Source organism: Tachypleus tridentatus, chromosome 2 (assembly GCF_004210375.1).
Source record: "Tachypleus tridentatus isolate NWPU-2018 chromosome 2, ASM421037v1, whole genome shotgun sequence".
NCBI classification, from domain to species: Eukaryota; Metazoa; Arthropoda; class Merostomata; order Xiphosura; family Limulidae; genus Tachypleus; species Tachypleus tridentatus.
In genome coordinates, this window is record NC_134826.1 from 95,034,368 (window position 1) to 95,047,098 (window position 12,731).

The 12,731-nt window shown below is 31.2% G+C and overlaps 1 protein-coding gene across 2 annotated transcripts in view; it reads right to left on the reverse strand.

Moving 5' to 3' along the window:
- Positions 1 to 209: 209 nt before the first annotated feature.
- The window catches only part of LOC143244600 (programmed cell death protein 4-like), a 41,355-nt gene continuing 28,833 nt past the window's right edge, over positions 210 to 12,731 (reverse strand). Inside the window, exons 5-10 of one of the 2 annotated variants that reach the window (XM_076489579.1) lie at positions 9,869 to 9,966; positions 8,351 to 8,465; positions 3,978 to 4,085; positions 2,927 to 3,037; positions 1,904 to 2,043; positions 210 to 1,470 (exon numbers count right to left, since the gene is read on the reverse strand). In XM_076489579.1, coding sequence (XP_076345694.1) covers positions 1,410 to 1,470; positions 1,904 to 2,043; positions 2,927 to 3,037; positions 3,978 to 4,085; positions 8,351 to 8,465; positions 9,869 to 9,966 — 633 coding nt within the window. In that variant the 3' untranslated portion in view covers positions 210 to 1,409. The remainder of the gene's footprint in view (positions 1,471 to 1,903; positions 2,044 to 2,926; positions 3,038 to 3,977; positions 4,086 to 8,350; positions 8,466 to 9,868; positions 9,967 to 12,731) is intronic. The other variant, XM_076489580.1, reaches the window with a different exon arrangement.

Below are 12,731 nucleotides of genomic sequence, written 5' to 3' on the forward strand. Positions count from 1 at the left end.
CATGATAATGTGTGCAATAAATTGACTGTGCATTACTGTCATTATAAGATGGCATTCATATTTTTTAAACAACTTTCAATAAGTTCCACATTAAACTTGTATATTTGGTAAATAATCTATTAGGTGGTAGTCCCATGACCTCAATAATCAATACACTGGATTAATCCTATTTGTGTCATCCACGTTTTTAACACAAATACAACCAGACATTAATTCTGAAGATTGTTTATTCTGTGATATTAATCACTTGTTCTTTCCCTTAATACATGTTTTTTCACAAAAAAGGTGGATATTATTTTAACCAGTTTATTGATTCAGCCAGCAGTAAAACATTTTAGAAAACAGTTATAGTATCCAAATATTCACATTGCATGATGTCACTGGTTACATATTTACTCTTAATTACACAAAATCAGAACCTTATAACCAATACAATTACTGATATCTTGCTTTGCTAATTTCAAATCAACAAGTGAATGCATCTTGTACCCTGCAAAGTGTAAAAAAAACAAAACAAACTTAAACTTCCTAAGTGTATACTTCTTTATATTGTAACATTATTTTCAATAGATCATTTATAAGGGCTATTCTCAATTTTCAAAAATACATGAACTTAAACTAGCAGGAAAACTTAATTTAATAGTAAAAGTAGGTGCAGCCAGTTTTGATACGTTTGTGTGTGATGTTGAATGGCACTTGAGTCGAGATGCACAAAACTACTATCACTATTTGACAGAAGTTGTAGAGGATGTGTGTGCCTGTATCATAAAAGTAGCTTCGTTTTTCACCAAAACTTTTAATAATGTTAATAATTCTTGGTCATAACTAACTATGTTATTTTTTATATATAATGAATATGTTATACAAAAAAAATTGGCAATACTTTCAGTTCTACATAGCTTCAATGTTCTTGCTGTTGCTGGTTTTTTAAGAAACTTTCCCAAGGCTCTCAATATAAAATATTTCAAATGATCATAAAGTTGTGAACTAAAGTTTTTGTGCATAAATTATTAAAATTCTTAATATTCTGGGGATACCTGAAGTTTTTCGAGATACATGATCCTTTTGCCCATTTAAATCTGTGAATTCTAATAAATTTGAGGACATAAGACTGACTGCTTTGAAAATAAAATTATAAAATTGATAAATTTATGGTAGCTTTTTATCCAAGCCAAACTTTGAAAGTGACCCTTCAAAATCTTAAAGTATACTGATTATTAAAAAACAAACATAGAACATCTTGCACATTTCTGAAGTAGCTGAGATACAAAGGTTGCTCTTTTTCAAGTAGTTCTAAAACAAACAATATCTTTCTTCTATTAATGTAAGGTGTAAATAAAACTAACATGCTGTCCCCAGATAATACTACACTTCATAGTTTAACAACAACAAAAAAGTGAAAGTGAAGTTTAGCAGCCATTACTTTTGATACAGCCACCATCACCTTCAGAGACAAACCTTTTACGTCCCCTGAAAAAAAGTAAATTCATATTTCACACAGTGCAATATTAAAAAAACAACAACTAAATGGTGTTAACATTTTTTCTCAAGATGGCTTGTATGGGTATTAAAACTTTAATTAAAATAAAGTACAGAACAACATTTTGACCGTCTTAGGTCATCTTCAGGTTAACTAAATTATACAGTGTTAATGTTTTTTAATAAATTATAAAATGGTAAATTGTAATCAGTTAATATTATTGAAACCCACACTTGTGAAATTAGAATAACATTAAGGATTTTATTAACCAATTTACACCAACACTCTTTACATTTAACAATTTTTTTACATTTCATTTTGTTCTAAGTCAAAATCTTTGGATTTAAACGTATATAAGAAGTAATACATATCATTTTGGATTAAAGAACATTACAGATGCAATTATATAAACGTGGTACATACCTGAAAGGAATGTTTTTAATGAGTTCTTCAGGCAAAAACCCAGCTGCATGATATTCAGTAACAAATTTTTCTAGAATGCTGTAGGCATAAGGAATGTCAATAGAAATATCTGCCATCTCTTCATAGACTCTTTGAAACCCCTGGTAACCAAATAAAGATGTTGTTCATTGGTTCTCTAAAAGTTCAATCTGTGTTTGAAACATCTCTTGAATATTCTACTACTTAGAAGTCAGTACTTCATAACCCTACCTCTAGAAGTGCTCAAAACTCTTCAATTCATTTGTACTGCTTCCAATTTAAAACCTAAGACATCATTGCAACGGGCATGCTCACAGAAGTCTATAAAATTGTCACACTTTAAATTTAGAGTGTATGTTTTTATAAGTATAACCAATTTTATTTATAGCTAAAGAAAGCTATGCAATGGACAATCTGTGCTGTGCCCACCATAGGTATTTAAATCTAGTTTTTAGCAATATATGTCTTCAGACTTTGTGTTATGCCATTGGGGAAACTACTGAAATAAAAGACCTATTCTTTGGTATGCTGACCCGAGATTGTATTTTACCTTTTATCTTCGGAAGAAAGAAAAAAAACTAAAAACAACAACAACAATCAGTCATTAAACAGTTAACACAGTATAATACCAAAGAATAAATGTGGTGCAATGCCATAATATTATTCATTCATGCACCTGAATTAACTTAGGATACTATATAGTGAGTTGAAAAGGACTCAAACACTTCATAAATATTAAATACAGACACCTTATACTGTAGATTTTGAAAATGAAAATCAATAAAATAATGCAAGAACTCAAATGTTTGTTAAAACCTTTCTATCTCCATTCCTATGAAGGAATCTAATTATTTTTTATGTGAAAAATAATTATAACAAAGAAATACCCATTACTAAAATTATTCAAATATTGTTGTGCTCAGGCTCATAACTTTGTCAACAATTTTTTTAATTTATGTGTTCTGGAGATCTATGCTACTATGAAATGTTCAAAGCAAAGCTTACTCTTCTCATCTGATCTGGTGTGACAATTACGCTTGTTGCAAGAGCCTTCAGCAACTTGCATATAAAAGGAGAGACAAGATCGTGGTTGTCTTCCAAGACCATCAGAACAGCCTAGAGAAGGAAATTCACATTTTAGCAGTTGAGAATACTGAGTTGCATTCTTAATCTTATGAATCAAAATTAAAACTACTACAATAACTGTACATCATCTTGGTTTATGACAAATTGCTTATCTTTGCTATTTGTGGATGTAAATTACTTTAGTATCTGATTTAATATTGCTGTGTATTATTGAAAACAGTTTAGCCTTCCTCTCTTTAAAAATATACTGGATAAAGTTTCATTTTGGTCAAAAAATAACAAACATTAAATGGAAAAATATAAGAATAACACCACCAAACTGTTCCCATGTGGACATAAATGTGAATGCAGTGTCATGTATGAGCCAACAAAATATAAAATAAAACCACCTGAAAAGGTGATAATAACAAAATGCAACCTTGAAAGTAACATAACAAACCTAAGAAAATTACAATAGTAAGCTTGTGGTTAAAACAGTTACCAGTTACAAAGCATCAACCATCAGATCACATGAATAACAGAAAAATGTTAACAGCTTAAATACAGCCTGTAGTATTTATCAAATGCTTACCCTACACCAGTTGAATGATAGAGAGGTTTTATGTATTATACAGAAACAATTTATAGGAGTATACAAAAGAGATGATATTTATAAAACAAACCATGTGACCAACTAAAAGGATAATCAACATAAATTTAGGTTTGTGTGACCACTCGGAACAAATGGTTATTAAACATTTACATTATAAACAATGTTATACAGTGCAAAAATTAAATGGCTAACTTTGGAACTTTAAATATTTTTTTGAGATAGATATGGTCAAATGGTTTTAGTTGTCTTCTTTTTTCTAATAAATGTTATGAAACATTCAGAACTAAAATAAAAACAGAAACTTGGTAAACAACTGTGTTTAAGTGAGCTAACTACAACACAAAATGGTTTTTATCTGAAGGTGAGAAGCCAACTTACTTCATATACGAACTCGTGATGGAAGTGAGGTACCTCCAATTCTATAAGACAGCGAGTGGCTTCACTGACGTCCCCAGATGACAGGTATTCCTTTAACAACAGCTGAATCTGGTATGAAGAGAAGTTTGAACACAATTTTCAAAATTGAGCTAATTTTAATTAATTTCCTAAACCAATCTAAATTAATATTTTACTCATGGGGAAAAAAACAACTTTTACTTCAAATATGAAACATTTTCTTTTTTTATGGTATTTTGAATTTGAATGCACAAAGTTTATATTATGTAAACACAGTGATGTCTAGTTAAAGTAATTAAATTAAATGACATACCTAGGGTATTTATGTAAGAGGTAAAGTAGTAATTAAGAGTTCTGAACAAATCTGATAACTGTGTGCAGAATCTCAATGACAGTGAAGTTGGTTAAATGTACACCACAACATGATTCCCACCAAACTCCTTAGAACAAACTATGAGGTCTGATTAAAAATAAATTAACTCAACAGGGTGACAGCAGTGGTTGTCTAATGTCTAAAAAGCAGTGAAGAAATACAAAATAATCTTAAATGTTGTGTATTATGATTTAAATAGCCTAAGACCAAGTTAAATTGTAATTTCCAATTAAAAGTTAAATAAACATTTATCTAATTTATGATATTTGCCAACAAGATTGATACACAGTTTTCTTTCTTAATACAAATATATTTTAATATACAAACAATAATATAATTTATAATAATGATTACAACACTATGTTACACAGATTTTGTCCCTGGATAGTATGTGTTATTTCTTAATTGTTTATGTTGTAAAAGTACAGAAAATGGCCATAGTTCCCTTTGAACTTTGCTTTTGTGACCTGGATAATGAAATTTAAAAATTAACCTATTTTCTGTGTAAAAACGGGCAAATTTGCACATTTTCATTTACATAAGGTCTGAATAAAACAACATATGAATCAAGATTCACATGTATTTCTACTAAAGTTACACAAAAATGTTCAGAAGTGAGTAGTTTTTCAAGATTTGCGACTTATTCCCGTTATGGAGCAGCACAGCTTTGAGGCTTCTGGATGAGCTATCAATGAAGAGGCACCACTTGTTTGGGTTACAGGCAATTTCAATTGCCTCGCACAGACCAGATACACTGTGGCAAAAGCAGAGCCCATCTTGACAAGTGAAGAAGCTTGAAAAATGTCAGTGACACTTCCTCTGACTTGCAACTTGCACACTTTCATCCAACAAATCCCACTTCTTGAGCCTAGATGTCATTCAACTTTGTTAAACGAAGATCTCTGATCAAGTCATTGAGATCTCTTTGGTTGGGGCAGTACGAGTTTCTCTCACCAGCTGCACCTTTGAAACTGTAATCTGGATCTTCAACATCTGATTTGCTGCTCTCTTTTGAGGATTGATGCTTTCTCTCTGGCAGAGTGGTACTGGGGGGGATGGAGCTTTATTAACTGCAGGAAGGTCCCCTCCGTATCAGTATGTTCACGTAATGCTAAACCTTGATGCAGTGAGAAATGTAAAATTCTGAATATTTTGGCTAGACTTCTTTTGCATTCTTCCTGCTGCTCCTTTTTTCCATCATGTAGCTGGACAGTCACTAGAGATATAGCGAACCTGTGCTGAGAGGATTGGTGATCGTTGAATTTCTGTTTTGCCTTTTTCCAGTTGCAAAAACTGGTGGATATGAAGGTATATTCCACTGGCCTCTCCAATTTCCCTGTAAAAAGGCCTCTATTTTCCGCCTTGACACAATGAAAGCATATGACTCTTTGAGTCTGATTGTCGAAGTGCAGCCATGGGAACTCATCAAACCACTTGCCCTGGAAGTTCATATTTTGAGATTTTGCTTTCTGTCATGGTATTAGTTGTGCATCTGGATGATATGGCTTTCCACACTGTATCTGTGGAGTGTCAGATTTTTCATTACTGCACAAACTTGTTTCACAACTATCTGGTGGTTCATGATGTGCAATAGTTGCACAAGCATTTTCAGACTCGTCCTCTGATGAACATGGTATTTTCTCTGTATGGCAAGTTTCTATTCCTTTGCTTGAGGTTGTTGGATTATCTGCATCTGCATTGTCACTTGTAGTACTAGTAACTGGCTTGCAGAACTGTCTAATATCGGAAAGTTTCAGACGCTTGCTTGTCATAATTGGAATCTGCTTCCCAGATGACTCAACAGGCTAAAATACAGTCTTTATTGAAAAACTCTAACGTACAATGAACAAAGATAGAACAGAATGGAAGTAGGACTGAACTGTACAATGCATTTAAGTCGAACGAGCGAACCTCACAGTGACTACCGAGCCGACTGACCGCCTGGGACAATAATGTGTGCTAGTTACAACACAAGTAACTGCAAGTTTCTTGAAAAATACTTAAACAATTACAAATATGTTATATTCCTGTTAAAGCTCATCAAAAGGCAAACCCATTGTGATATAATGTCTATAAGCACGTCTATTAAATAAAAACACCTAAACAAAAACTAGCAATACAATTCAAGTAGAGGCTTCAGGCCGTTGAAATCACTCCTTTTGTGTTCTAATTATACAAGAAAATACAATATTTTTACTATCTATGATAAAAGAATATATTGTTCTTTTACCATAAAGCACTAGCACTTTATTAGAGGGCGGTGATTATCTGAAATTTCATCGGTTAATGAGGGACACAAACACAAGTCTAATGAGCCCTGTTGTAAAATCGAGGCTCAGACTAAAGGGAGTGGAGGGGGGTGATGTAGGTGTGTCTGGATCTGAGCGGCCCAAACCTGTCGTTAACTGTACACTATTGTCAGTGGCTTCGGCAGCTAAGGAGAGTAAGGTGTTCGACAATAAAACCGGCTAGACATGCATAAGAACAAATGGCATAGGAAAACCACACAAGATTGATGCAGCTACAAGCTACAAATGACCTGACAGATCTAGATTACAGGAGTTTATGCTTGGGAGTAATATTTTCGAATTTCATGCTCTGTTCAATCTGTTGTGATGAAATTTTACTTAATCTTACACTACGTACTATGTGGGTAGATTTTGTGATAGTCCTTGCAAGCCTTGCATGTATACGTTGGCCTACTGACTGATACTTACGAACTATCACTTAGATCGAAAAGCTTAGAAGCACGCCTATATTAAAGATGTACATTTCGGCTTCTGAAAAAGCCTACATCTAGGCCTAATTATGTAATTCGATTGGTAAGAACACGAGAATCACAAGAACAAACACACAATTTGTAGGCCTGTGATGCAATAAAACAATTCAACAGACCAAACTGTAGGGGGGATGATTGTATGCACCATACCCCCACCTAAAATGAAGGGGGGATGTATACCCCCATCCCCCCAGGATCTATGCCCCTGATACATATTGTCTCTTGGCACATTGCACTGGTTAATTTTACAAACATAACACAAAATTTTAGAGATTTCACCAAAAACAACAAAATGGCATTTACATACACACATACATTGTTGATTCTTATAGTAAAGAATCTTCTACAATTTTCATGAATATGAGAGAATTTTGCAATACAGTTTTAACAGTATAATATATATATATACATACACACACACATTTCCTGTCTGAGATGGGGCTCTGAGGGATGACAGATCCATTCTCAAAACATCTTTTCCCTTCCAAAGCATTGTAATATCTATGGCCACTCATCCCTTATACAAATAGTGACATTATCCATACTACCCTAATCCTAATTCCATTTTAACATTGTTTAATGAAGTTTAAAAAGCTTCCAATGTGTATGCACATGTTCTCTTTTGATTATATAAATAATGCATTTTTCCTTGCAATTCTGTACTATGGCTAGTTAATGGAAAAACATATTATTTTATCACCTTTAATGAATAATCAATATTATCAGTAAAAAAAAAGTTTCTTTTAAAACAAAAATAAGAAATATATGGAGTGAAAATTTATATAATATATTACATTTAGATAGATAGATAGTTATGGAGAACCTTGAGAAACATGTTTTTGTTGACATTTTTGTGCAATGTAACTGCTACTTACACAGGTTCTTCAAACACATATATTTGTGGTCTAATAATTATAGCACACCTTCTTTAATTCTTTTATGTTCAACAAAATAACGAGTTTTTAAACATGCTTAGATTCTCAAAATAATTTATGTTTTTACAAACTAGTTTAAACAAAGATTCACTCATTCATTTCTTATTAAGAATTCATATGTTAATTATCAAATTTCCTCACCTTATTACAAAAATAAAGTTGATTAGGTTATCTAATTGGCTTCAAACATTACTGAAAATCAACTTTACTTGCAGTTAAAGAATTCAACACTTCCCCATGATACTTCCTTACACTCCACACATCTTACCTTATTAATGAAGTACCTAACAGGCCTCATGCCACCTCCTACTCCCCAGACATTATCCAACCTCACTAGGCCATGCTTCATACTCAACAGGTTATCAGCATGTTCAAGTGATGATCTAAAACATGAAAAGACCAACCATTTGATAACCTGAAAACAATGTTATTTAAAGATTAACCTATTCTCTACAGCATTCAGATCTTGAAAACCACGATAAAAAAACAAAAAGGACAATAACATAGAAAACATAGATAGTGCAGGGCACACCAGTAACACAGCAGCATGTCTGCAGACTCACACCATTAAAATCAGTGTATCTATACCTGTGATGGGCAGAGCAAAGATAGCCCATTATGTAGCTTTGTGCTGAATTTAAAACAACAACAACAATAGATAATGCAGGACATTAACAAGAATGATTAAAAGGTTATTATCATTAAAGGTAACAATTTTAACTTATTATGTAGGACAGCAGCAAAATTATTTAAATTCTATTTATTTACTCTGTCAGCTTTTTAAAAAGCATTACTGTAAATTATCATGTATTGAATAGTTTGTGTGTCCATGTTCATGTAACTTATAAGATCCGTAATGACAAAAACACAAAATATCATAAATACTAACGACTGCTTATTTGTTTTACAAATAAAATGAGTGATTTTCTTTAGATTGTTTTAATTGCTTTTTAGATGGAGTATTTAAAAAGAAAAAAAACAATTCTTAAGTTTGAAAAATACACACACGTTACTAATAATAAAACAGTACGATTACATAGGTGAACTACTTAGTCAAGCTGTAAAAATTACAGTTGATTATACAATATATAAATCAAAACTCAAAAACTTACAAGTGAACTTTTCAGTCAACAAGTGAAGTAACAATATTACTACTTTATAATCTAGTAAAAATCATAGTTACGTATCCAATACAAAAATTGAAACCCAGTAAAAGAGTGAAGTTACAGGTAAATTAGTTAATCATGTGTTATTTTCACTCAGCTAGGTAAGTTAAATCATTGTATAATTTTTTGTCAAAAGAGTATTGGTAACACACATAAAGCCTATACAATTAATGATAGTGCAAATATATATCTTAAGTTTTATTAATTTAGCAGAATTACAGATAATTTAAAACAAATCAATTTTACCAATACAGGAAAATATATTTAACTTAATTTAATAAACTTGTTCCCAATAGTTAGTAAAAAATACAGTTAAAATTGTTAAAATTACTTGTAGTGTTATTAAGTGCACTAACATTTTGAATCAGTGCAGGAATACTCAGTATCACTAAAGCTTTTACTTGTACACAGTTCAAACCTTTAAGGTTGCTCCTTTACAGTACACATTAAAATCAAATCATGAACACAATTTTTGTTCTTGTAATCTAGTTTTATTATTTTATTTGGCATATGAAGTTTAAATATACATAAATTTAAAAGAAAGAACAATGATTATCAAAATAATACCTCATGTATAATTTTATCCATAATTTCTATTTACATGTTAAGTCAGAAACTACCTGATGTACTGACAATCCACATTGCCACGATAACTTTCAATAAAACTTGATGGAATACAGTCATCTGCAACTGCACGAGCTATAAAGTTCCCAATCATCTATAAAAGGAACATTTTAATTGTAAACTATTATAAAAGAAAAATATTCTTATGTTAAGAAACCAGCAATATTGAAAAATAAACTACTTATTAAAAAATTAACAGTTAGTTAACCACCTCACAAAAACTGGATCCCCAAAATTCCTAGGTATAAACGTTTACTTAATTACACAACCTTATTTCTATGATAGAAGCATTCAGTCACACTGGTTAACAGTTGGGTTATCATCTACTGGCCATTTGAATATGCTTAGCAAAACTCAACCAAATAAAAATTTATATGTTTGATGAATTTTCTGCAAAGCTACTTAAGGATTATCTGCAATATCCATTTTTAGTTATGAATTCATAGACTAGAAAGAAAGCAGCTGGTCAACACCACCTGCTGCAAACTCATGGGCTACTTCTGTCAGGCCAAATAATGGGACTCGATCATCACTCTTATAATACAATTTTCTTTTGGTGATAATTGGTTGTAAACCATGAAACCTCAAACTGAAAGTCCAGGATACTGACCATAAGACCATGCTCAATTATAAAATCTATTTTAATTGGTTATGATGGTTTATAACACATCATAAAAGTACAATGATAAATTATTTACTTATGTATACATTTGACAAGCCAGTAATAGGGAATAAAATTATTAAAAATATAATTTATATCATCCTAAATTCATAAATTATTTAATACTGTAATTCTAAAACCCCATGAGAGACAGCAAAAGAGAATAGGTTATAATATGTTGACCACACTATATACCTCGTATATCTAGTGCCAACAAGGCTATTTGTCTTATTAGGCCAACTGGGATATGAAAGTTGTAATAATTGTCTAAAAACTATTTGTACAATCACTTTCAAGAACAATGACAGTTATGCTTTGTGTCAGGTTAAGCAAGTGAACTGTAATTATTATCAGTTTTATTGTTAAAACTATTTACTAATCAGACTTTTAGGATAAGAACTAATATCACAACATTATCTGTAAGGTAAGAATAAATATTTAGTTTAAACACAACATATTTTCCAGGTGGAAAAACACTTTTATACATGTCAAACACAAATCATCCTTCTGAACTGAAATCCCATCCACAAAGCTTCTACAGATGTGTGTGGTAGGGAATGTTTACTACTACTACTGTGTTTTCTGTAGGTTTTGTAAGTCCATAGATTTATATTCTACTCATCTTTCTTTGCATTTTCAACTACTGACAACAAAAGCTAGAACTTCTGAAACAAAGTAAAGTCTCCATCAATTGGGTGTAAACTAACAAAGCAATTCCAGGGTCAGTAGAAAAGTAAGCGAGTCAGTATAAATAGTATAGTTTGAGTACTGCTTAGCTTCTATGTAATTCAGGGCAAGAGAAATGGTGTACAGTTCAGCAGTGAACAAAAAAGCTTTGCTACAAGTTTATCTACATATTTACATGATAAGTATTTGCAGTAAAACTTTGATATAGCATGTGTACCTTCACAAAATTTGGTACTTTTTAGTAAAGATTACAATTTTTTTAATGAAATATTTTTACTAAAGATTTGTTTATAAAAATAGTCTCTTTCCTTACTAGTCTGAGAGAAAAATGTTTTCATGTTAAGATTTATGATTAAGAAAACTGGATTTGTTTTAAAAAATCTCAAATATTATTTGCTTAATCTCTAAAACCTGCTAAATACATTTCAAATGTTTGAGTAAGACTTTGTATTTAATGTTATGTTATGTACTCTAGCTATGAGGGTACTATCATTTGACCAACCTTGTAATCAACATAAAAAATTAGGAAATAAATATAAATTACGCCTTTTTCATGCTAGAATGATTACATATTATAACATGAAAATACAAATGTTTAGTGTAGGTAGCTTAAGTCTCATAACACTATATTTATATATATGTATATTACTTTTAATTATATCGATCAACCACTCATGCCTAGCTAACATTACATAACTTACATGCAATAATATAAAACTGACCTTTCTTTGCTGTTTTAGTGGACTAGTATTTTGTAATACACAGTCACATCTCATTTACTATACATTATGTGTGTATATAGATTACTACTACTTAGAAATAAACTATTAAACTTATTTTTCTTAAAATCTATAACAATAAATCTAGAAGTAAAGCAAACAGTTATCTCTCCTTGCTATGACCTTTGACCTCGGTTGCTGTAGGACATAGGTTGGTAAGCCTTGTAAGATATCAAACTTTTTTTTGTATATCTATACAGAGCTGAATAACCAGAAAATCATAAATAACTATACTGATATCATAGAATTTTACCATAATTTATTTAGTTTAGTAAACAAGATGTATTTATATTTTAAAAAAGTATTAAACTTCAAGCAGTCTAGACTAAAGACACAATCTACCTTCATAAAAGCTTTGTTCGAAAAAATGTGGTAGCCTTTTCACAAACATGGAAAAACCACAAAGGGGACATTCTAAGGTGTCAGTTATTCACTTGTCACATACTGTAGTAAGAGTATATAAGAGACCATTTAAAAAAAAAATGGAAAGAGTTGAAAGGGCCACCTTGGTTGATTCAGTACTTAAGCTGTATCTCAGCAAAATAAAGAGATATAAGGTTCTTATTTTGCATTCTAGCTTGTCAATATTAGTAATTTGAGTTCCTAATTTGTACTAAACTATATTTAGTATTTTGACATCACAAACATCTAATTTTAACCAGTTCTGCATTCAACATATCATGTGACTCACTAAAATCTATATTTAGGTGTTTTATTTTAATATTCACTTTT